Source organism: Manacus candei, unplaced genomic scaffold (assembly GCF_025592945.1).
Source record: "Manacus candei isolate 608988 ecotype Guabito, Panama unplaced genomic scaffold, ASM2559294v1 h1tg000067l, whole genome shotgun sequence".
NCBI lineage: Eukaryota > Metazoa > Chordata > Aves > Passeriformes > Pipridae > Manacus > Manacus candei.
Window position 1 is genome coordinate 7787780 of NW_026138115.1, and position 25298 is coordinate 7813077.

The 25298-nt window shown below is 42.1% G+C and overlaps 1 protein-coding gene across 4 annotated transcripts in view; it reads left to right on the top strand.

The window, feature by feature from the left end:
* STON2 (stonin 2) overlaps positions 1 to 25298 on the top strand; it is a 72876-nt gene that overhangs the window by 38255 nt on the left and 9323 nt on the right. For all 4 annotated transcript variants that reach the window (XR_007907603.1, XM_051806723.1, XM_051806722.1 and 1 more), the window contains exon 5: positions 22838 to 24673. Coding sequence is in view for 3 of the 4 variants with exons in the window: in XM_051806723.1 (XP_051662683.1) it covers positions 22838 to 24673 (1836 nt within the window). In the remaining variant the exon portion in view is untranslated. The remainder of the gene's footprint in view (positions 1 to 22837; positions 24674 to 25298) is intronic.

Below are 25298 nucleotides of genomic sequence, written 5' to 3' on the forward strand. Positions count from 1 at the left end.
TCTGTGCTTCAGAGGCCTGAGGAAACAGAGTCGAAACAGAACTTTCATCCAGCTTTCATATTTTGTAAGGGTGAATATGAATAAAGGAATTATGAATATGAAGCGTGATGGAAAGTAGACTTTCTCATGGGTAGCTGGGAGAACTTAGGGACTCTTCAGTGAGTTGTTCTACAAGATCCATTAGGCTGCCAACAGGCCCCAGCACAAAAAGCTCCGCTGGTTGACTATCTACAACACCATCTGCCAGAGAAGTGTCAAACATCAGAAGGACAGTCTTAGAAGAGATGAACTAGACACCTAATATTTATCAGCTGTTTTTAGTTTTCCTGTAGGGGTTGTTGGAAAAGTATTGTGGCCATACTGGATTTTGACAGACCTTCCATCAAGGTACAAGGTGGGATTTTGACAGACCGGACCAAAACTGGCAAAAGCAGGGTGGGTAGGATCCTTCTCTAGGATTAGAGACATGAAGCTCAGGTGGAGCTCTTGTGTAAAGAAGAAGAGAGTTGAACTTAGGTTTCCAGCCAAGCAGAGCCTGAGTTACCACCCTAACAGGCATTTTGGAGTGAGTTTATGCTTTGCATTTTTCACAATGGCTGTTGAGAGTTGCTGAAAGACTGCTGAGAGTCTCTCAGCTTAGAGATAACAACAGCATTATAGTGCATGTATTTTTTGGAAAGCAGATTTTTTTTCTTCCCGCAAATCTGATTCTATCCCCAATTTGAGTTAATTACTGTGCACATTTCAAAAGTTTTTTTAATATTAGACAAAGGGTCAAGAGACTAACACCCCATGAGGAAAAAAGCCTATTTCCTGAGAAACAAGCTTGCTTCAGTATGTCCATGACATCCCAGCACCCCATGCAGTGCTCTGTGGTGGTGGCCAGATTAATTATGGACCCTAATTGGGAACAAGAAACAAAAGAGGGAGTCTAGGGAAAGATGACTTCATTTCCCTGCTCATCTTACATTGCTGTTTCACAAAAAAAGATCAAGGCAACAGGCAGAACAGCAGACAAAATCATCTACATAAAGGTTTCCCTTGGCTGAGGAGAAGGATAAAATGAGAAAAGGAACATTTTTCACCTGGAAAGTTACAAAAACAGGTCTGAGTTTTCATCTTTCTCAGCCAACAGGTTTGTTTAAACCCCACACCTTTAAAAGTTTTTGTTCAAGCAGTTTGTCCTTGGGCTAATTTCTCCATCTCATTCTGCTTTAGCCTCAACTTGCTGTAAGCCTGGGAATTTTTAGCCTCTGTGAAACAAAAAGTGCTTTATCTTACACTGGTAGAGAACGCCCTGCCTGCTACATGAAGTTGTTACAACAAGGTGTAGGAGGAAGTGAGCCGTGACAGTGTTACATAAGGGATAGCTTCATGGTTGGCAGACTTGGGGATATTAGAAAACAAGTGTTCCTGCTTTTCCATTAATTATCCAATTTCATATGAGTAGTATAGGCTCAAATTTTCAAAGGCCAAGACAGAGGCTGGCACAAGCGGGGACAGTACATGGCCACTCCTAATATGTTTGTTTGGGGTTTTGTTCTGAAGAAAGGCATCTAACCACTGATTCTGACCCCTTGCCTGCCAACACAAATGTATCCCTTTACTAAGGCAGTCATGTCTCTTCTGCAGGCTAGCAGGCACCAGCTTTGCTGCATGCTGTTCAGCACCTTTCCCACCAGACTCACACAGTTGTCCCTACAGTCCCTGATCAGGTAGTCATTCATTCTATCATCTAGGTGCCACCCCTCCCCCCCCATCATTTAATTCCCAGTCACCATTGTACCAGCACCCAGAACTCGTAGCTTGGCCTTTCCCTGTTAGTTCTGCACCCTGTCACACCACCATTCAAAGCAAAGATCCATTTACCTTCTGTGGTTAATTCAGTGTGCTTAGATTTATTTCTACTGATTTAATTTAGTGGGTAATTGTCAAATCAATAATTTGTCTGTAAGCCAGATACTTTCTGGCATGATTTCCCAGTTATCCAGATAACCTTACCTTCAAACAATCTATCTGTTTTCCTCAGTGTGTCAAAATCCCACATATATTTTGTTTTTACGTAGTAATCACTAAGGGGAGATGAGAAAAACCTAAATAACCTTAGAAATGTCACAACAGAGCAGAAGTGTGTTGGCTGTTTCTCAGAGGCGCCGACTGATTGTCCCTGTGGTTTGCAGTCTTACAGCCGAACTGCTTGGGGCAGAGGTGAGGCAAGGAAAGAAAAAATGTAGGCTAAACCAGGACAATTGGGAAGACCTAGAGATGTATTTGACAGATGGAATACTCTGTGTTGGTGGACCTGGCTGTTTGGTAGGTAGCTTGGGTCTCCTTCTCTCATGTGGCTTTTTTGGGGAAGAATTGCCAAGAACTTTCTGGATCAAGTCTAATCCCCTCCTATCACAAATGGACATATCCTGTTATCGCTGTCATAAATTTGTCTTACTTGGTGTTTAAAAACGGGGGGTTTATGCCCTTCCTTTTCCATCTTTAAGACTGCACTAGAATCTCATGTCCTTCCAACGATCAGAAACCGCCCCCTAATTTCAGTCCTTTAGTATCAGAGAGACTCATGTCTATGACTATGAGAAACATAGAAAAATGTTTCCAAGGAGATTAAAAATGACTGGCTGACTGACTGAGTTCTTTAAAATGTGGTAGGTACTTTGCATTTAAAAGTTATTTCTGTATTTACCCATCCTGGAGTAAATCCAATACAGTTCACCTGAGAGGACAAAAGGAAATCCCAGTCCTAAAGGCAGCTGGTGTCTGAAGAGTTAACTGGACACGGTGATTCATCTGCTGACACGGGGAGCAGCCTGCTGCATTTCTGCAAGGTGATCAGCTGAAATGTTTGGGAGTTTGGTTTAGTTTCGCCCCCAAAACTGCAGCTTTTATACGGAGGCGGATCTCCAAAACTTTGGGGTTTTGTTCGACGGGGTTTTACGTGAAGTTCGGCACCCATTTCGCCGGCTGCTCCCTGTCTTATCTGTCTCCCACCTCCTACTTTTCTGGGTGTGCCAGATCTGCCCACAACCTGCACATTTCCCCATATCCCCGCCCTGCCCAGCCGAGAGGGGCGGGCTGGCTGGCGCGGGAGCGGGGCTGCTGCTCCGGCGAGCGGGGCGCGGACGCCTTTCCTGCCGGGGTGCCTGTAGCCACGGACGATCAGGGACACGGGCCCGGGGAGACAGCCAACCCAGCTGACCGCAGAGCGGAAAGGACCTGAGCCCCGGGTAGGTGCAGCGAGGAAAGAACCCGTTCATCTCGGCGGTCTGGGTTTAGTTTTTTGTATCGGTGGGAGGAGGAGAAGGAGCGCATAAACTTCTTTTAGAAGCAAGGTACTGCAGCGGCGGGGCCGATGCGCGACAGGGCAGGCGGAGGGACGGCTGATACTACAGAGAGAGGAGAAACTGGGAGAAACGTCTCAGCCCGTGAAATCCTAGAGATCCTCCAACGCGATACCACTTACTTAGGAAAGTTTTGTTTAGAGGCAGAGTTTGATGTTTTGAGCGCTACTGGTAGAATAAGGCGGGGGGTTGACGTTTGGTCCTCCGAGAACTAGTGATTAAAAAGGGAATCGTTAGTTGTATGTATGCAATTAAATCGGCATGTCCTGTGCCTTGTTCATAGCGCCTACTGCACTGGTACGAACGCACCGCGTTGTAAAGCCGAGGAGGATGTGGGGGAGGAGCGATTTGGTTCGTGAACTTTCGTGGGAGGTTATTTCTTTTCTGATCAGACGGCTGTTTCCCTGTTCATAAAAGTTTCTCTGTAGTCGAAGAAGATAAAATGAAACATACGAAAAGAGCTATATTAATTTTCTCCAGATATTGCTGAAAGGATAATGGAAATCTGTGTCTGTGCCCACTGAGGTGTTCAAGATAGGGAAGGTTTGGAACCAGGTTTTGCTGTGAGGTTAACAGCTCTGAGCTGCTCCGTATAGAATTTCAGTGGGTGAGTGAGCAATTCAGATTAGTCAAGTGCTGCATTGTTAGGGGACTTGGTATTTGTTGAAAGCACAAACAATGCATTGCCCTTATTTACTCAGGAATAAGCAGCTGGATTTACAGAAAAGTGTACATTGGGAACCGAGTTTTGAAGTGCAAAAAAGCAAAATTCAGCTAAGTTGTGATCTATAAGAAAGGATAATTTGATGCAAAATATTTTTTCTCCCTCTGTTGTTTTCAACGTCACTTTGTACTGCAGTATCATTATGTGTAGGATCGTGTATGTCTGAACAATTTGAATTCAGGTTGTGTGAGGACATCCTCACAGATAAGATTATATTTGGCCTCCTGAATATTGGCCTGGCTTTCTTTGTAACTTTAACTTTCCGTTCCTTACAGCCAGTTCCAAAATGCTCCATTCAGCATCAATTCTCCATACTTAATTTAGTCAGATTAATGTTTTTCTGTGAGGGAGCAGCACTAAAATTCGTTCAACTATTTCAAAATTCATCACACAATAGGGGAGTGAGATGGAGGTACTTAAATTACCATTACTATAATTTTTCCCATGCAGATTAAAAGGTCAAAAAGCTTTAAAGCAATCATGTAGCTGGAGCTTCTGTATATCACAAACTGTAGCACATCCCTGACTTAGTTCCTGTGAGAACTAGAATAATTTAACCTGCCTAAAACACTCCCATGATTTCACTGAGCAGGGTTTTTGGTAAATCAGTTCAGTGGTTAATTGCTCTTGGTATTAAAACTGCTTGATTTTTAATCTCAATTTCTCCATGTTGCCTTCCATCTCTCACATATCAATTATTACTTTTATAATTTTCTGTGTAGGTGCTTACAGACTGATTGTTCCTGAATCTCCTGTGGAACAGATTAAATAGATTGAGCTTTTGTCTTTTGCTGTGTGGTAGAGTTTTTATTCTTTTACAGTTGTCACAAATCTTTTCTGAACCCTCCTCAGTTTTCCTACGTCCCTGAATTCTGGGAATTCTGGACAAAAGATCGGGTCATAGTGGTCTGCTGGGAACCAGGCCATACTACATACACAAATGAAATTATTTTCCCCCTGCTTCATGTGTCTATCTTCCTAAATCCTAATATTATATCAGTTCTTTTAGTCTCAAGATCGTACCAGAGGTGATAATCATACAAATCTTTTCCAGAATCACTTCTTCTAAAGATGCCCTCCCTTAACATTTCCCTCCTTCACTCTGATCCTCATTACCTGACTGAAATCCATGCATATTATGCTTAAGTACATACTTCTGAACACACCATTCACCATAAAACACCTTTACAGACAACAGTAAGTGAGGTGTGCACAATTGTCTCCTTTTAAAAGTGGCTCCTATTGGCTCAGTGTAGCAAGAGAGGCTCCCTTTTACCTGTTCAGCAAAAATACTGCTCACAGGATACAGGAGTTCAGCTTTACATATCTTTTATCTGCTGCATCGTGAGAGTGCAGACAGCCTAACCAGCCGAGGAATATCTTCACTGAGTAGTGAAATCTACTTGGCATTTGGCCATCCACGGGCAGACACCCTTTCCAGGCGGTCCATTGCTAGGAAATGAATGAAGCAATGCAAATGAAAAGAATCAACCTGAACTTTCTCCTTCCAAAATTTGAGCTGAACTCCAGAGCTTTACCAAAGCTGGAAGCTGTTCAGTTGAGCTTAGCTTATTGTCTGTTTTGCAGCTGCCTCAGCATGTACAGGTTCCAGCTGGGACCAACAGAGAATCACTGAAATGTTGTCAGGAATGCTGATCCAGGAGACTCTCTGTCCTGACCTGAAGTTCACATACTCTCATGAGAGCTCATGTTCTCAAGAGATTTTCAATCTGCTTTTCAGGCCAAAAAGGCAATGAAGAGACACTCAGACTTTGGTGTACTTATATAAACTTACAGTTTACAAACCATTGGATTGGACAGCTGCTGCAGGCAGGATCCTTGTTCTTCTAACTGAATCAAATGTAAGGCTGCTCTTGGTGGAAAAGGGAATTGCTTTGTCTGTTTGACATTGTTTCCTCAATTTGTGTACCCAAGCATTACAGTGAATAAAAAGGGAAATAAGGGGATAACAATTGATCCTTTTTCTTTTCTCTCTTTTTTTTTTTCTTCAAAGATCATTAAGAAAAAAAGTCTCGCCTATCACAAAAGCAACCAGAATTTTTCAGTTTGGACCGTGAGACTTAGGTGTGGATTATAAAAATCTGCATACTCTAGAGCGACATGTACCTACAGAGACTCGATGCTGAGAGTCAGAAGTTAGTGAAAGCACACAGGATTCCAGTAGCTGCCCTCCTGATAAACGCTACTCTGTATTTACAGAGGATAATGCTATCTATATTTATTCTTTGTGCTGGAGAAGTGTTGTCACTTCCATTGAATGACTTGCTAATGGTTCACACTGTAGCATGCTGTGCCGGAGAAAGAGGTAAAACATGTAGGATTAGTTCTTGCGGTATGTTAGTTAAAGTTGCAAACCCGCTACTCAGCATCCTTGATCAGGCAGAGCTTCCTGTGAAATGACTCCAACCAGGGACAACCCGTGTTTTCCCCTTTACTTCTGGTGGACCCAGAAGGATGCCAGTTCCAGGCATGCTACACTTTTAACCTGTTTGGTGCACGTTATTTTGTTCTGGTTCAAATTCTGTAATTAGCGCCCAGGCTTGTCTGTACAAGCCAGTACTCCGGAGGAGAGCCTTTCCCAAAAAGCAGCCTGCTCCCGCCGCCCTCCCCGGCTCCAGGGCACATCGCTCGTCCCCAGCGTGGCCCCCAGCCCCGGGCCGTGCTGCCGGCGGGCGCGGGGGTTCACGGAGCTCCCTGGGCAGGAATGGCTGAGCAGAGCCGGTGTCCAGGGAGGGGGCAGCCCCGGGGGGATGACGGTGCGGCCCCGCTGGGAGAGCAGCCTCCATGAGGGGTAGGCAGCCCCCACGGAGGGGGGGCAGCCCCGCCGGCGGCCCGGCGGTCCCTCCCGCTCACCCCGCTGCTATGGCAACGGGCCGGGAATGCCTCTGGCTCGGCCATCCCGGTCTCCGCTCCGAAGCGCCCGCTCTGCAGACAGCTCCATTGTCTGCCGGACAGTTGACTTTCCATCGACTTCCAGCAAAGCAGCCTCTTCCCGAAGACAAAAGGCTCGGCACAAAGAGACTAAACAGCGCTAAAAGTTTTTAAGGGGAAAAAAATCCCCTTCATTTATGTTTTAACTGTAGAGGAGAGAGGAGAAAAATGATTCTGGCTTCTCCTAAGTGATAGTTGGTGAAGGAGAAGAGGGGTCATAATTAGGTTTTACTGGGACTCGGTAATTGCTTCCTGATGCCTCATGAAACTATTCACAAGGAGACTGGCTCGCCCACAGGACCGTGGCACGGTTTTTACCCCAGCACAGTCAGGCTGCTGCCATCAGACAACTATTCAGATCCTATAATGAAAGAGTTGAGTTTCAATTTGCTTTATGGGTGAACCAGTTTTCATATCCAAAATCATCAGCAGAGCTGACGCCAAGAAACAGTTTTGTTCAGATCCAGCTCAGAGAGCTCAAGCACAGATTTGCCACATGTCAATAGGTACCTTGTTTTCTAGGGTTACCCCTTATGTTGTGGTATAGTGATGATGGGGAAGTTTAGGGAGGAGGATACTGCTGAGTTAGTAAATACAGGATTTAATCTTGCAAGCTGTCAGCATTTCTAGAGCATTAAATTCTGGTTCAAATAAACACACTCCCTTCCAATACATTCTCTCCCCGTGTCTCAAGCAGAAACATGCTTTCATTAAGCCAGTATGAGGGCAGAATTCTCCTTCATGACTTTAAGTGCTCATATGTGTGTTCCTGAAGAAATCCTACAAGAAATGCCATTTCCCGTGAGATGTTAAATTCAAATCTTTCCATAGGGTGCATATCCTAGTCCACATGACTGGCTTTTTTGTTTCCACCATTTGACCTTGATGGGACCCAGATGAGTGGTACAAACCTGCAAACTGGGGAGATGCAATGCAAAAGATCAGTTTACATTACCTTCCTAAATCCCTTTAGATATTTCTTCTAAACTTTTCAACCTAATGGAAGTCCACTGGTGGTACTTTTTCATCTGACATCTATTTCTGACACTTTATCTAAGTATTTTATCATCCGTACCCAAATAAGCCAGTGACCAAAAAACTTCCACCCACCCCCCATTTTCATAACAACTGAAACAATTTTGCAACATTATCTCATGAAAAAAAAAATCTCTTTTCGTAGGATGTGATCAGCTTACTTCTTGAAATGTTGGAACAGAATGCTCACTAGTGACCTGAGCAGTCATTCTTGTCTATAGCAATGTTGTTCTTCTAAGGTAACTCCTGTCAAATTTCCTCCACCTGTCAGTGCACTATGTAAGATATTGCTTTAGAATATTTTAATTACTTGTTAAATGTTTGTTGCCCATTCATTTCTTGAATGTTCATTTGATCTATTTATAGGAACACGTTAATAATTATATTTTATTGTCTGGGTACCTTTTGTTTAAGCTCAGTAAAGTCCTCCCATTATCTTATTATCCCACGTTCCTCATTAGTCTAATCCCTGTTGTTTCCTTTAGGCAAACATCAGTTCTTTCAGGACTCTTCTGCAAAATCTCACATGGCCCTTCAGAAAGCTGAGCTATGTTTACAGGGCACAGCAGCTGTGGGGGCCCTGTTGTTTTCCTTCACACTGATCACATTCTGTGCTCAGCTCTTGTCTCTCTGTTGCCACCAAACCAGCTACACAGTTTGGGGATGGAGGCAGTAAGGTTTTCAATCACACTGTCCATCCTTTTCTTTTCTCTCTAATTTTGACCTGCTAGGTCTCTTCCACATTTCAAGAATGCAGAAGTTTATTTCCACTTAGCTTTCTGTGGTGTATTTTTTCCAGGGATTTCCCTGACACTATTAGAGCCCCACTGCATCCAACCCTTGCACCTTGCCTCATTTTAGTTCTGGTACCCCAGGACAGAAATTTTTGAGATTCGTTGTTCCTCCCTACTCTGCATTCCCATCAAAGGAATGGGGAGCATCATCTGGGGATGAAAGAGGAGACATAGCTAAGACAAAGTGGTGATGGGGGTTCCTAAAACTAATAAATAAGAAATCAGCCTGTCTGAGAAGTTATGCAGGACTAACATATAGAAATTTGAGCCTTTTATACCCTGTATTTTGTCCCCAGTCAGAACTGTAGCTTGGAGGGAAGATGCCTATTAGAGATGGAAAGGTGGGAACTTACAATCTGTGCAGAGGAAGTACAGGTTTCCTTTTCACTTCTCACCAGAGAGTGCTGTGATAACATAATGAGTTGCTTCTTTCCATTCTTTGTGCATGGGTCTCTTTTGGTCAAACTCTCACATTTAACAGAGGCCCGGGCCTCTCTGTTCACTGTAATCACACCAGCGTAGTCCAAAGGAGAGGAAGAAATTGCTTGTTGGATCATTTCTGTTTGGCTGCTTCTGTGGAGTGACCCTGAATAATCCCGTGTACCATGGTGGCTACACACACATACAAAATGGAAAAACAAAACTCCAAATGACAGACAACAGCCCACTATTTGATTCTGTTGATTTCCTGCCATTGTGAATATCTGCACAACAGCTGGGGTTTTATGGTGGGAGCCTGGACTGAAGGAAAAGCTGTGCTAAGGGAGTCCCAGGCCTGGAACAGATGAGTGTGGAAAGGGGGGAATGGCCTCATCAGTCAGAGCAATATGTTGTAAAACAAGCCATTCCGACATAACAGCCTCCCAGGCTGGTCGACAGCTGCCCTGAAGTTGGAGATGAGATGCTGATAGCACCTTGGAATGATAAAAAGACTCTCAGACTTACAGAGGGATGTATAGCAGGAGCATAAATTAAAATGTATTTGGATGCACATGCTGACAAGTTTTCTGTCTTCCACCATCCTTGGGAGTCCTTTCTTTATAGGTACGCAATGGGTGAGCTGGGTCAGTTCCTTTAATTTCCAGAGTTTGCTGAAGTTGTTGATAGTATGGTTGTGCTAGTCAGACTGGCAGGGCAGGCGTGAACTCTGCCAATACAGCCATGCTTTTACAAACACTCTCCAAGCCAACCCCTGTAACATCATTGTAATTTTCTTGGATGGGCAAAAACTGAGAAGAGTGTCACTGTAAAGGAGGCTGAAGTTAGGTTACCATAGTGGGAATATTTCTTCTTACTATGTCCTGTCTCTCTAAATTGTCTTACTCAGCATATATCCAAAACACATCTTTAAAGGCCTCAAGAGGTGAAAACCAGCAATGCAGCATCCTGACTCAACCCTACAACCACCTTAGCAACAGCACAATATGGATTTTGAAAACAACAGAATAATAACAGAATAAAGTGATGCCTATCTCACTATAACAAGCATATTTCAGTATCTGTTGCTGCAAGAGTTTGCTTTCCAAGGTTTTCGTAAGCATTTTTTACTTACATCCAATATTTTTTGGTGGAATCCTTCTTGCCTGTAAATAATGTGAACAGTACCCTGTTTCTCAGCCTATGAGAGGAACAAACAGTAAGAAGTAAAAGCCCAGCATTTCTCCTTGCAGTTCACAACCAGTCCATTGAGTCTTAGCTGCAGTTTCTCCACCTTTCTATTTGTTCTCATCCAGATAAACCTACTTGTAAAAGCCAGTGCACAAGGAAATATCTTGGCACTTATGAGTTGTTTTGCTCAACTAAGGGCCACAGGCTTCTACTGTCTCCAATTATTTTATTCCCTACAGGAGCTTCCTTGCTTATTCCATTTATCCTGCATGGTTCCTAGAAAGCCCACAAGCTTTCACATGACTTATGATACTGTATTTATCAAACACACTTGACAACAGCCATTAACACTTCCCATTACATCAGTATTTTTGCTTTGCTACAGAGAGAAAACTTGCAGAGTAAAGGGCATAAATTGCTAGGCTGAAGGTCACTTAGACTATCACATGGTTCAGATTAGCACCTAAGCCTTTTGCAGCCCGTTCCTGTGTCATATCCTTTGCATCATCCTGCTTCTCAGGCACCGGTAATCAACATTTTTTGTTGAGGGTGAAGGTGTTGTGTTGGCAAGTGCATCCTCAGTGATATCTCTGTGGGTCAGGCATTACACATAGATTAGGCTGTCCTTTCTGTTTTCTCACAGTATTTCCAGCCAGTCACCTTCAGTCCTTTGTGTTATGTGTCCAAAATCCATCCAAGAATTAAAAAAAGACCAAAGTCACCTACACATGGCTTTGTTAGAGCTCCTCTTACCTTTGCATTGAGCACCTCACCTGTTAGCTCACTATAGCCTGGAGCTCACATATGCTTTGAGTCAAGAAGAAATGGCCAGACTGTAGTTACATGGTCTTCTCTGGACTTTAAACAGGAAGTGTTTGCATAACAAGCTACAAGGGGTAAAAATATTAGCACAAGCTTTAGTCAAAAGTTGAGCACTGTTAACTTCCATAATTTATAGGTATATATCAACTGTGTTGTCTATGGAACACATTTGTCTTTACACTTCATAAGGTAACTAAATTATTAAAATACATACCTGAAATTGAAGTTTCCACAGAATCTTACAGTAGAAATTGCTAAATGAGTCTTTGGGATCTTTGTAAATATCAGCAGTGACGTAAGTTGTAAATCATTTTTGTTTTGCTCAGGATAAAGGTAGTGTATAAATATGAGATTGCCTTTTGACTGGATGACCTGAGATACACAGATATATCTGGCAGACAGGATGTGAGCTGCTGACTTGATACGATATAAAACTTGATCCTGGGAAATGCCTTGGGTGCAGGAATGAGGAAGTTAGCGCTACTATTTTTAAATGTTGTGGGGAGTCAGAAGTATTTGCAATAGTGCATTTTGAAGATGTAAAATATCCTCTTTCTAGATGATGTGCAGTGTTTATTTTTGGAAACAGTGGATTGAGCACTAGTGCAGTCTTATTCAACATCCCTGTTTAGTGACTTGGTTTTTTTCGCTACAGAATCAGCACAAGACTGAGCAGATAGTTGGAGTGATACTGGCCTCAGTCTTGCAGGAACTGCCCACTTAGGAATTAGAGATCAACCAGTTGTTTTGGGCTAACTATTAAGTTTTCATCAGCTGACATTACCACTTGTGGTTTTTACCAGTACAGTTTCTGAACTGATGGACTGGCAATAGCAAACCCAGGGTGTACCAGGCATCTAATGCACATGACAGTCTCCTGTCTTGGATTTTCCTATGGCTATGGGAAGATTTCTTGCATTTATTCGACAGACCCAGGCCCCACACTTATGTAGTACTGCATCTGCCATTTGATTCAATAACTCACATGAGACCAGTGTGCTGCTTTGTAGTCAAAGGTTATGCTGCTCAGTGGGACCCCAGATTCTAAGAGGATCCAGTAGCTGGCACATTTCCACCTGCAGTCTGGCACTGCAAGTGTGAGGCTTGTTCTACATGATATTACCTCAAGCACTCAAGACAAAACTAAAGGGGTCTGCAAACCTCTGGATTTTGTTACCAGTCCATCATATATTGCTTGAAAAATTATGACATAATGAAGTAATGTATTGTCTGAGTAAGAGAGATTTATGTAACTGCTTTCTGCAAAATAGAGCTTGTTCAGTGGATGTTCAATGGATGTGGAGCATGTTCAATCAGCTTCTCCAAGGTGGAGTGGGATTCTGTTTGAACTTATAGGGTTGGCTACAGATTTATTCCACTTGCCAAAAATCAACTTCCTGAAGCTTCCCGAGCTAGCAGGAGCACTTCTCTTTCCTTATTCACTCAGAATATTTCTTCATGAGGTCCATGGTCTCATCTCAGTGGCAATTTCGCTATTGAAGGATATGGTGTATGTACTGCAGATTAAAGTCAAAGAAGGAGGCAGACCTTTGTGGATAGAAGCAAAGTCCAAAGTACAGTAGGAAGAGTTCCTTTATCTTTGTCAAAGTATTTGGAAAGTAACTGCTTTTGAAAAATACCGTGTGTGTGTGTGTGTGTTCATTTTTCTCTTTTGCTCTTTGTTCTCCTTTTGGATGAAAGAAGCAGCATGATTCATTCTTCTGCAGAGAATTGCTCATTCTCTTATTGATCCCTCTGCTGAGACAGTTCATCTTTGTGTTTCCCAGCTCTACTCTGTCCCTTCACACACAGACTTTGTCATACCTAACCAAACTGGGAGTGTAAGTACTCCCATGGTAGTATTAATGACAAAGGCTAGGGTGTAATCACTGTCTTGGTAACCTCTGGGCTGAGCACACCTTGCTGAGAACAAAGTTAGATGACCTAATGGTAAAAATATGTCAGTCAGATCTCTACCATGTCTTCAGAGATGGAAACAAAGTTGCTTTGTAATGAGTCATGTAGGTATGCTTATTTGCTAAGACATTTACTTTATGAATTATCATGTTTGTTTAATAGGAGTAGGTTTGTTCAGCCTAGAGAAAGGAGACTGAGGCGAGACCTCATGTCTTCAACATCCTCATGAGGGGAAAAGGAGAGGCAAGTACTGATCTCTTCACTCTCGTGACCAGTGACAGGACTCAAGGAAACAGCATGAAGCTGAGTCAGGGAGATTTAGGTTGGATATCAGGAAAAACTTTTTCACCCAGAGCGTGGTTGAGCACTGGAACAGGCTCCCCAGGGAAGTGGTCACAGCACCAAGCCTGTCAGAGTTCAAGAAGCATTTGGACAATGCTCCCAGGTACCTTGGTCTGATTGTTGGGGTGTCCTGTGCAAGGCCAGGAGTTGGACTTGATGATCCTGCTGGGTTGCTTCTGACTCAGTGTATGATTCTCTGATAAGTTGTCAGGTAAAACAAGCAGGTTTTAATCCTTTCTTCACCACTTGTGTGAGCTCTGTTCACAACTTGGTTCAAATTTTTCAAATACAATAATATTATGTCATGTGTATATTGTGAATTCTTTAAACAGGCATAGTCTTGTCTAAATCTTGCACAATCTTTTCTAAATCTTGTAAAAATCTTGAAGACTTCTTCTAATTATATCAGTCTTAATGTACCACCTTCTGGCCAGCTAATGGAAGCACATGAACTGATCTTCAGGAAGAGCACAAGCTTTCTAGATTTGTGACTCTCAAATGGGTTTAAATCAAAAAACCTTCTTTTCTGTAAGAGTTCTGGGGCCCATTCACTGCCATTGTTTTACACATGAGAGACTATGACTTTTTTTTAATATGTTAAGAGGACAAAAAATGTTTACTTCAATTTCTTTTTAGAGTAGCCTTCTTTACTGAAAGAAGACAAAGCAAGCTGTGTTTAAGTGATAAGCAGTGCTTTTTCTTAAAGTACCTAATGTTTTCTAGCTATCACTAAGAGTGTTTTATTCCTTGTAAAAGTTATTGCCTCTAACTTATTGCCACGTAATTCCTACCTGATATGAAGATCTGACAATCTCTTCAAGACGCTAACAACTTTGTCCATGACTTGCATGAACTATATATAATTTGGAGTCTACTGTTCAAATGATAAACTGGTACTAATTGGAGACCAAGGCACACAGTCACTTACATTTCAAAGCTATTTATCTATACTTGCTGCTATGTTCTGGTGATTTTTGGATAGGTTGTGTGTTTGTTCTTGAGTGTAATTCTGTCTAATAGTATTAGTGCACTGACTTCTAAGTGTTTACAGACTTAAAACTAAGTAGTGTATTTGGAAAGAACATTTTCTGAATATGGATATCTGCTGCAGGGATCTTAATTTACTAGTTTTTTTCACAACATGTATTACAAGTGCTTGGGTTTTTCCTAAGACTAGCCAGATCCATTCTGATTGCTCAGTCCACTGCACAGTACAGACTGCACAACATGCAAGAAACTTTTACAAAACTGTAATTGCAACCAAGAGCAGACAGTGTAGCTGAGATCTGTACAAGGAAAAGGTGAATTAACTATGCATAGACAATGAATTGCTGAAATATTGTTTCAGTTATTCCATACCAGATCTGAAATGGTTTATTTTCAAGAACCAGAGTTTTAACTACTCAATAAGCATAACACAATAAAAACATTGAGTATTTTTAAATTAAATCACACAGAAAAGTTCTAAGTTGCAAACTAATCTTGTTATCTTGAACATCTTCTTTACTCAAGGAATAATGAAAGGGCTCTGATTGAATTTCAGTCTTTGTATAATTAGTTTCTCCAGATGAATAAAGATAAACAAAGGAGAGGAAAATGCATGAGACAAACAAAGGCACTTGAATAGCTTCATACGTAGCTGGTTGCAATGAGACTTACAGCTGCAACTACTGCTTTTCATATGTGTATCTGATACCAGTTTCTTAGTGGTTAGGTCAGGCTTGGTTACTGGGAAGATGTTCCTTTCCCTCTCCAAGCATCAAGACGTGGCACAAGTGGAGAAGACACAAGACAAATAATTCAGGGCAATGAAGTGCAAATGCCTGAAATACACTGGTCCTACCTTCCATAAACACATACTTTTGTGTAGACAGAGAATAATAAGAAAATATCAAAACAGCAATGAAAGAAGTCCACAAAAACTTTGGCCATCCTTTAAGATAGTACATGGAGGACAGCACTGTTCAACAATGTTCTTGCAGTACGAGGGTGGCTGCAACCTGGCTGTGAGGGGCTGAGTAATAATTTTCTTGTATTTCATCTTCAGTTTAGTATTTGCACGATGGTTTACATTTAAAATGAAATATAACAGTTCTTATAGAAACTAATGTGGATAAATTAATTGAACCCAGATGGAATTCATTATGTTTTAAGCTCTGTAATATAACTTCTTGGCAACTTCAGATGATTTAACTTCTTTTGACAACTAAAGTTCTTTTGGGACTTGGGATGAATTTACAATAGTTAACCAAGGAACAGGCATCATATTTAAGTAGTCACTAACCCCTGCTGGGAACAGCCTATGTAGTATTATTGTAGTATAGATTTGGGATACAACTACACTAGGTTTAATCAGGCCAGTGATTTACATGGCCTAAATTTAGACAACCAAGTTCAAAGAGATGTAGTGATAGGATATGGCAGAGTATGATGAATTAAAAAGTTATCTAAGGATGAATCCATTCAATGTGATCTGAGAAGCCTGTCAAGTGGAAGGAGAAAGAATAAGAGAGGGAACCGCAGAGATCAGATCAGTGACTTCAGTCTTTTATCTTGCGCCTTCTCCTGCTCATTACTTAGTCTGTGATGACTTTATGTGTGCCATAAAGTATGAAGTTTAAAATGTACCTTTTTTATTAACAGTTCAACATGCTGGAGAACTAGTGCTGTTAAATTTTTTATGTGTTGTGTTCAGCAGCAAAAGTAGAGGCCATGGGCTGTGTGAGCAGTCATCTCTTCCATATCAGATCTTACAGAGACACTGAAAGGTGTCTTATAAATCTATCTTGCGGCCTGTTGGGTATTGGTAGTCATGGGGTTTGGGGCTCTCTACAATCTTCTTGAAAGGAGGCAGGGTGGTTGCCTCTTTTTTTGTCTCCAAAGTCTGTTCTGAAGCTCATGGGAAAAAAGTGTCCTGCAAGGTTGGGAGAGGACATTTCTAAGTATTCCTTTAATGTTACCACAAACTGATTGATAACATAGATACCCAGGAAGCATGTGGAGGTATATAACTGTTATCCTCAAAGGGATTTTTTCTGTGCAAAATAAGCAGGTAAGTAACCTCGTGTTGACAAGAAGTCTTATATGCTTTGAGTTGCCTATTCATGCAACTGGTTTCCAGGGCTCTTTTCTACTGTACTGTTTATGCTGCTGTCTGCAGCAGTAACAGATTTGACTTTTGACCATTAACAGAGTTGTGATAAACAGGGAAGCTTACAAAAACAGGCCTGGCTTCCTAGCTTGTACTAAACTGGACTTCAGCAAGGCCTTTGACACCGTCTCCCACAGCACTCTCCTGACAAAGCTGGCAGCCCACGGCTTGGACAGGGGCACTCTGTGCTGGGTTAGGAACTGGCTGGAGGGCCGGGCCCAGAGAGTGGTGGTGAACGGGGCTGCATCCAGTTGGCGGCCGGTCACTAGTGGTGTCCCCCAGAGATCAGGGTTGGGCTCAGTTCTGTTTAATATCTTTATTGATGATTTAAATGAGGGGATTGAGTCCACCATCAGCAAATTTGCAGATGACACTAAGCTGGGGGGGAGTGTCGATCAGCTGGAAGGCAGGAGGGCTCTGCAGAGAGACTTGGATATGTTGGAGAGTTGGGCTGATTCCAATGGGATGAGGTTCAACAAGGCCAAGTGCCAGGTCCTGCACTTTGGCCACAACAACCCCAGGCAGAATTACAGGCTGGGCACAGAGTGGCTGGAGAGCAGCCAGGCAGAAAGGGACCTGGGAGTTTGAATTGACAAGAAGCTGAACATGAGCCAGCAGTGTGCCCAGGTGGCCAAGAAGGCCAATGGCATCCTGGCCTGTATCAGGAACAGTGTGGCCAACAGGTCCAAGGAAGTGATTCTTCCCCTGTACTCAGTGCTGGTGAGGCCACACCTGGAGTGCTGTGTCCAGTTCTGGGCCCCTCAGTTCAGGAAGGATATTGAAGTGCTGGAGCAGGTCCAGAGGAGGGTAACTAGGCTGGTGAAGGGACTCAAGCACAAGTCCTATGAGGAGAGGCTGAGGGAGCTGGGGCTGTTCAGCCTGGAGAAGAGGAGGCTCAGGGGAGACCTCATCACTCTCTCCAACTACCTGAAAGGAGGTTGTAGCCAGGTGGGGGTTGGTCTCTTTTCCCAGGCAACTATCAGCAAGACAAGAGGGCATGGCCTCAAGTTGTGCCAGGGGAGGTTTAGGTTAGATATTAGAAAGAATTTCTTTACAGAGAGGGTGATCAGACATTGGAATGGGCTGCCCAGGGAAGTAGTGGATTCTCTATCCCTGGAGATTTTTAAAAAGAGACTGGATGTGGCACTTAGTGCCACAGTCTAGTAACCGCAGCGGTAGTGGATCGAGGGTTGGACTTGATGGTCTTGAAGGTCCCTTACAACCCAGCTGATTCTATGATTCTATGAAACTTGAAACTCTTTTTAAGTGCATAGATGCAACAGAGCTATTCATTGAATCAGTTTATATTGTGATATTTACACACACTGTGTTCTGTGAATTTCAGAAGTGTGCTGGATACTGTAGTACAGAGGAACAATCACTGTTCCACATGTAACACTCTTACAGTCAGAAATTACAGGAATTGAAAAGAGAACCAGAAGCTGCAATGTGATGCAATAGTGATGAAGCATTTTCCCAGAGCCACATAGCAGGTCGGTGGCAAGGCTGGAGATAGGAGTCCAGTTGTATCACTTCAGAGAGATGGCCCACTCACCTTAAATAACTTTTAAATTATGTCATCTGTCTTGGGAGGATCAGAAACACGACAGACCACCCCCCAAAAAGTGTACACAGTTGTATTGACTTGGATATGGAAAAAAAAGTCAGAAAATGACCAGATATGGATGTTACAGAAACTATGTGAAAGCATAACCTTTGTCTTAGAGAGATAACTGCACAACAGCCTAGTCCTTGATTTCTCCCAGATTCTGTCTATCTGCACTTTCTGGTTTTCTATCATTGCTTATACAGAGACGCTACAGGTTTTGTAGCTGGCATCCTCTTGCCCTGGCTGATCTTCAAAGGCCAAGCCTGTATACCAGTGTCTGATGAACTTTATGTAGATTAATTTCCCACCAAGAACCCTAGAAGAGATCCAGCTATGCCAACAGAAATCTTGCAGTGCTTACTTTGTGTGAAGGACTAGTGTAGGCTACATCAGGGAAGTGACCACCCCACTGGAAGATGTAACCATGTTAACGGTATGCCTGTACTACAGATTAAAATTAAAAGTAGAGCTATCTGAATTAAATGTAAATTAATATATTCAGGTAACAGAAACAGTCATGCCAGGAGTCTCTGAGCTAATTTCTATCAAGAGGCAAAATACATGAGTACTCAGAAACTTGAAAATCCAGTCATTTTCTCAGATCCATTCCTGAAAGTCGTTACCTGCCTTTCTTTTTGAAAGGTATGTAACACTCTCAAATCTTCTTCCTACTTCCATGGCACATTTTTGATCACAAATAGTTTGCAATAGCAATGTCCTTTAGCAGTTGGATGGCTGCCTTTCCCCCAGGCATAAGTAACATGATACCACCTGGTGGTTTTGGCCAAAGTAGTTGTCATGGTTTAACAGAATAGAAAAATGAAAAGATGACACAATGAAGAGAACCAAAGCTTCCTTTCCTTGTAGTATGAGTCACAAGAGGACAATCACAGTGAGGTGTTCTGCATCCATTATAACAATTCTGTTTTCCAGTTTACCATACTGAAATGATTAACCATTTTTGAACACTTGAGAAGCCAACAAAGCTTTAAGAGGTCTGTGGATGAAAAATAAACTTACGAAGCTGGTTGGCATTTTATTGTTGACTGGGGACCTAAGTGTCCAAATTATTTAATGGCCTGGTAATGCAGTTCAGGCATGTATGCAGTAAGGTACAGCCAGTGCTGATTGCAGCACCACTTACATGGGAGGACAAATGCAGAGATGCATAGTTATGTGGGCAGCCTGAGGCTGCTCACCCCAGAGTTCACTTTGCTGGTGTCACTGGAAAAGGAGTGCCACTCACCTCCTTGGTAAATCTGCTCCTGTGTTTTGTTGACTGGAGCTAACTGTCAGGTTGGAATCTGGCAAGGTCAGACAATTAAAAGATTTTATTTTTGCAAATATCACTATCAAAGTGATTTTCTTATGAAAGCAAAGTCAGTCAAGAAGGAAAAAACAAATGCTTTCTTTTGATCATTTATACCATTATGCAGGCCTAGTCTATCAATCAGGAGTCACTCTGGATTGAAAACTGTCCACACTCCATCAGCTAGTTATCCTCTTAGAATAACAGGATTGTTGAGGTTGGAAAAGACCTCTAAGATCATCAATTCCAACCATTAATCTAACACTGACAAGTCATCCTCTAAACCATGTCCTTAAGTGCCACATCTACACATTTTGATTTTTTTATAGAAAGGAATTTTGAAAACAGGTGTGAAAGCAAGAAATTCACCTAGGGAGTCACTTCCTTAAGTGTCCTCTCCCAGAGCCCCTGGGGTGCTGCCAAATTGAAAGACTTGTGTATTTTAAACTTTATCACCCATGTTCAGGAACACATCAAAAGTCAAGAAGGGAAAAAACTGAAGTTGTTGTCTAAACCATCCTCTAACAATATCAAGATTTTTAACCATGCTGTATTTGCCTTTGCAGCAGAGGTGCCAATATTTCTCTTGAGATACACACACTATTTCATTTAGTTCTCAGTAACTTTCTTTGGATGCTTAGCTGCATTAGCATATTGGTATTTTTATCGTCCCTGCTTAGTCATTCTCTTATAGAGAAAGATAAAAACCTGTATTTTCTAGAACCACCTCTGTATTCCTCAAACATTTGTAAACCCAGTCATATAGTTCTTTGGCAGCAGAAGAATGTACTTTTGATTTTAGTTTGGGAAAGAAAGATTATTTCACTTCCCAGATTTAACCTTTCCACGTATCAAATTAAATAACAGTTTATTGGTTTTTTTCAGCAAATAAAATTACATATAGGTAATATGAAACCATATTTTGTTAATGCTTCTACTATATTTCTGGTCATCTGGATCAAAAAAAAAGCAATGCATCTTATAAAACTTGTTCAGTTTAGAAAGAAATTTTTCAAGTGATTTCTGTATGGTTTTCACATGGACTCTCAAGGAGGTCTTCTCATCTGCCTCTCAGACTTACCAGGGCTGTTAATACTTTCTTTGTGGAATCACATTTAGTTTCTGCAGTTCAAAAGTTAAGATACAGGAAAGGGGAAAATTATAATTGCAGGCAGAGAAGAGATGGTCCGCCCTTAAGCAACCCTGATCTTATAAACATAGGAGTTTCAGAAGTCCTAAAAGAAATGGGCAGTGTTTTCAGAGAAATACTATAAAACCAGAGACACACATATGTTCGTTGCCTTTGCTTTGCTTGAAGGACTACTTGCTTGGTCACCAAAGTCCTGGAAAGGCATGAGACAACATATTGGTGTGGACTGAGGATCAGAACATCAGATTATTCTTTGTGGGTTTTTTATTACTTTCTCCCTCAGGGTGTGGTTGTGGATAACAGTCTGTTGGCTTGGGTTTTTTTGCCTCACAAATCTATTTATAACATTGTGGCAAGACTTAAAGAATTCCCCACTGTACCCAGTGGTGTGACCAGTAGCAAGGGATACAGACAGGCACTGTGCAAAGCTGGGGGTGAGATGGCAGGGTAGAGAAGAAAATCTGAGAAACTGAGATAGAGCACTTCTTTTCAAATACACATTGCAATGCCTGGGTAGTCTGTAAAAGCTATCTATTCTTGTTACTGCTTTGCGTTATTGAAAAACAAATTGGTATCATTCTGCATCATATATAATTCTCAAATGTAATAACCCTTTGAACTTGCATGATGTGTTTTGTTCTTAGATCATAAGGTTGGGTAAAGTTACATATAGCTGAAATCAGAGGCCCAGAATGCCAAGTTACCCAAGACATTATAATGAGCTTATGGTAGAACTTTGGCTAGCATGAATATTCCCTGTTTCATATTCTAAATGGTAATTTAAATGGCAAGTAATTATTATTATGGTTGAGGCAGAATGGAAATCAAACTCATCTTTTTTGGGAACTGGTGGCAATTTAAATAATGACTTAAATAGTTTGTTGTTGTTTTTGATATTGTAAAATATGCTCAAATCACAGGTTCACAGCCATACCAAAGTGCTGTATTTTACACTTACTTTTTTGCTTGTACTGAAGAACAGTGACTTGTGTAAAACATGGAATCTCTATGTCTAGGAGAAGCAAAAAGGACACTGCTGTATCATGTAGTGCAAACCTGTGGTGCAGCTACAGAGTATAATTTCATGCTGGCTGCTCATTTTTAGGAGCACTGATTCATTAGACAGTGGGAAGAAAATCATTTAATTTCTGAACTCTGAGAAATTGTGCTCATATTGGAAAACCCTTTATTACCACTGCAGCAATTTCCTGCAGAAGAGCTGGGACTGAAATAGCACAGTGTGATGCAGGCTTCTACAAAGTGTCTTGGCAGAGCCTGAGACTATGAACACAGCAGTCAAAGGTGCCATGTTCTGACAGAGGATGAGGAGAGCTTCCACAAGTCAAAATTAAGTTTTTCCTTATCCTAACGTAAATCCATAGATCACAGCTTCTCCAAGAGATGTTTCAGAGACATCCAAGGACTGTCAGACTCTTTTTCACTGGGTAGGCCAAAGAGTTTCCTTACGGAACAAAATCTGGGCAAAAATCCCAGCTAGGCACCTTTTATGGTGCCTTCACCGTATCCCTGTGTGCTTTTGTGGTAACATCAAATGCACAGACAAGTATGTGGGGACAGATTGGAGAAGTGCTTTTCCTCAATGGTCATTCCTCTTCCTACTGGATTCTTCTATAGAGCAAAGGGCATAGGGTCAGAAAAGGGAAAAAATTATGACAAGAGTGAGGGAACACTACAGGCAAATAGCAGAATATAACTGTAGAGAAGAAATTCATCCTGAAAATTTAGAGAGGGAAGTTTTAAAAAACCACCACAACATATGGACTAATTTTCTCCTTTAGGTTGTTACATTGGGATGAGATCAATACAATCATTGCTGTCATTCCTTTTTCATTTCTTCCTGGATTCCTTTTCTGTGTTCAACTATCTATTTCTTCATTAATTCTTGTCAAACTCTTCAGCATTTTAGCCAAGTCTTTTGACTATCTTAGATGAATAGGCCTTCCATGAGCATGCAGACAGACTTGTGCAGACTGTGGTTTTCTTTTTGCGGAGAGAAGTAGGTAACTTCAGAATAATTAGCTGAAATTTCCTCCCCTCCCCTCTTTTTTTAAAGACAATTCCTCGTCTCTCCAGGAAGATGAAGAGATAGATATGGAGGCTGTCAACTGGCAGCTGAACAACACCTCTGTGAATGGGCATTCGTCTACCCCAACCACAGTCCGCTTTCCCAGCTGGGTGACTTTTGATGACAATGAAGTCAGTTTTTCGCCACAGAACCTTTCTCCCTTGAAAACAAATACCCCGTCTGCAGAAACACAGGCTCCAGATGTTAACTTTAACCTCACTACATCCTTGAAGAAAAGAGAACGTCCTAAAAGCACATTGGGGGACCTCTCTAAAATTCAAAAACTAGATCTCTCCTCCCTAACCAAGTTGCCTTCTGTTGAAACACCACCATGGAGTGCTACTAATCCCTTTCTGGATGAATCTCTCCGAGATGTCCAACCCTCACCCATCAATCCATTCAGCTCCTTCTTTGAGGAGCGAGAGAGGCGTTCCAAAAGCTCTTCTGTCTCCAGTGCTCCGAGCAAAAGCCAAAGAGACTCTCTCATTATTCTCCATCAAGAGCCTGATACCATCAGTTTCCATGAGGCAAACAAAAGTCTAACCCACACAGATGCTGTAGAGCAGCTCAAACAACTCCAGATTGGAGACCCAGATCATGTGAGCAGTTCTACTTTGCCTGATGATGACCCCATGATGCCATATGATCTGGATGCAGCTTTATTTAACCTGGCACCAGCTCAGCCAAAGGATGGATGGCCAATGATGCTCAGGATCCCAGAGAAGAAGAATATTATGTCATCCAGGCACTGGGGACCAATATATGTCAAGCTGACCAAGAGTGGATGTATACAGCTTTTTTATGAGAAGGGGCTAGAGAAACCTTTCCGGGAACTCAAACTGGAAATCAATCATGAGATTTCGGAGCGCAAACTCCAGAACTACGACGAGAATGGAAGGATACACAGTGTGCGGTTGGATCGCACAACGTACAAGGAGAAAAAGAAGTATCAGCCTAAACCAGCCATTGCACACACAGCAGAGAGAGAGCAAATTATCAAGCTTGGGACTACAGATTATGAAGACTTCCTTAGCTTCATCACTGCTGTGCAAGACACGCTGATGAACTTGCCAGCTTCATCAACAGATCTGAGCACAGTGGGACTGAACTATCAAGAAGAAGAAATCACTGTTGATGTCAGGGATGAGTTTCATGGCATATTGGCCAAGGGAGACAGTGCGATTCTCCAGCACTGTGTGCTGACCCATATCTATGTTCTCAGCTTCCTTTCTGGCCTGGCAGAGTGCAGGCTGGGCCTTAATGATATCCTGATCAAAGGGAATGAAATAGTTGCAAGGCAGGATATTATGCCCACTACTACCACTAAGTGGATTAAATTATACAGCTGTCAGTTCCATTCATGTGTGGATGAGGATATGTTTAATAACTCCCGTATTATCCTGTTCAACCCTTTGGATGCCTGCCGGTTTGAACTGATGCGATTCAGAACTGTCTTTGCTGAGAAAACTTTGCCTTTTACTCTGAGGACAGCTGCCAGCATCAATGGTGCTGAGGTGGAGGTGCAGAGCTGGCTGATGATGTCCACGGGATTCTCTTCCAATCATGACCCTTTAACTCAGGTCCCTTGTGAAAACGTGATGATCCGCTACCCAGTGCCAAATGAGTGGGTGAAGAACTTCCGCAGGGAGAGTGTCCTGGGGGAGAAATCTTTGAAAGCCAAGGTGAACAAGGGAGCCACTTTTGGATCAACTGGTCTGTCTGGTTCTGAGCCAGTAATGAGAGTAACTTTGGGAACTGCCAAATATGAGCACGCCTTTAATTCCATTGTATGGAGGATAAACCGACTGCCTGACAAAAACTCAGGTGAGTGGTGCATACCATTTCTGCAGGAGTAAACTAAAAGGAGTTATGTATTTTGGAAGATAGGGAATGGTGAGTTTAAATGGTGAGAGAGAAAGCATCCTCTGTATATACTAAAGGACATAAATTAGTTGCTTGAAGCATTTATGTGACCCTTCATCGCAATAGTTTTATGTATCCTACAAATATAGCTAATGATAAAAACAGTTTTGGGTTTTCCAGATGCAAAAAGACATGTTCTGTCTCTGCTTGGAGGTATTTAAAAGAGGTGTACACGTGGCATTTAGGGACATGGTTTAGTGGTAGACTAAGTTCATGCTAGGTTAATGGTTGGACTTGATGATCTTAAAGGTATTTTCCAACCTAAATGGTTCTATGACTCTATGATTATGAGACTTAGGCATCAAACATCACTGTATGCTCAGTACTGCTATTGGAAGCAGGGGTTTTTTGGGTAACTTGCAAAGGCAAGATCCTATGCTATGGAGCTGAATGACAAGGCCAGAAAAATTGCTGTAATTCCATCCAGCACATGTGATTTCTTCCATGCATTGCCAAGCATACTGGGACAATGCTATATATTTCAATGCATATGCCACAATTACTGCCTATAAAGTATCAGGAATGG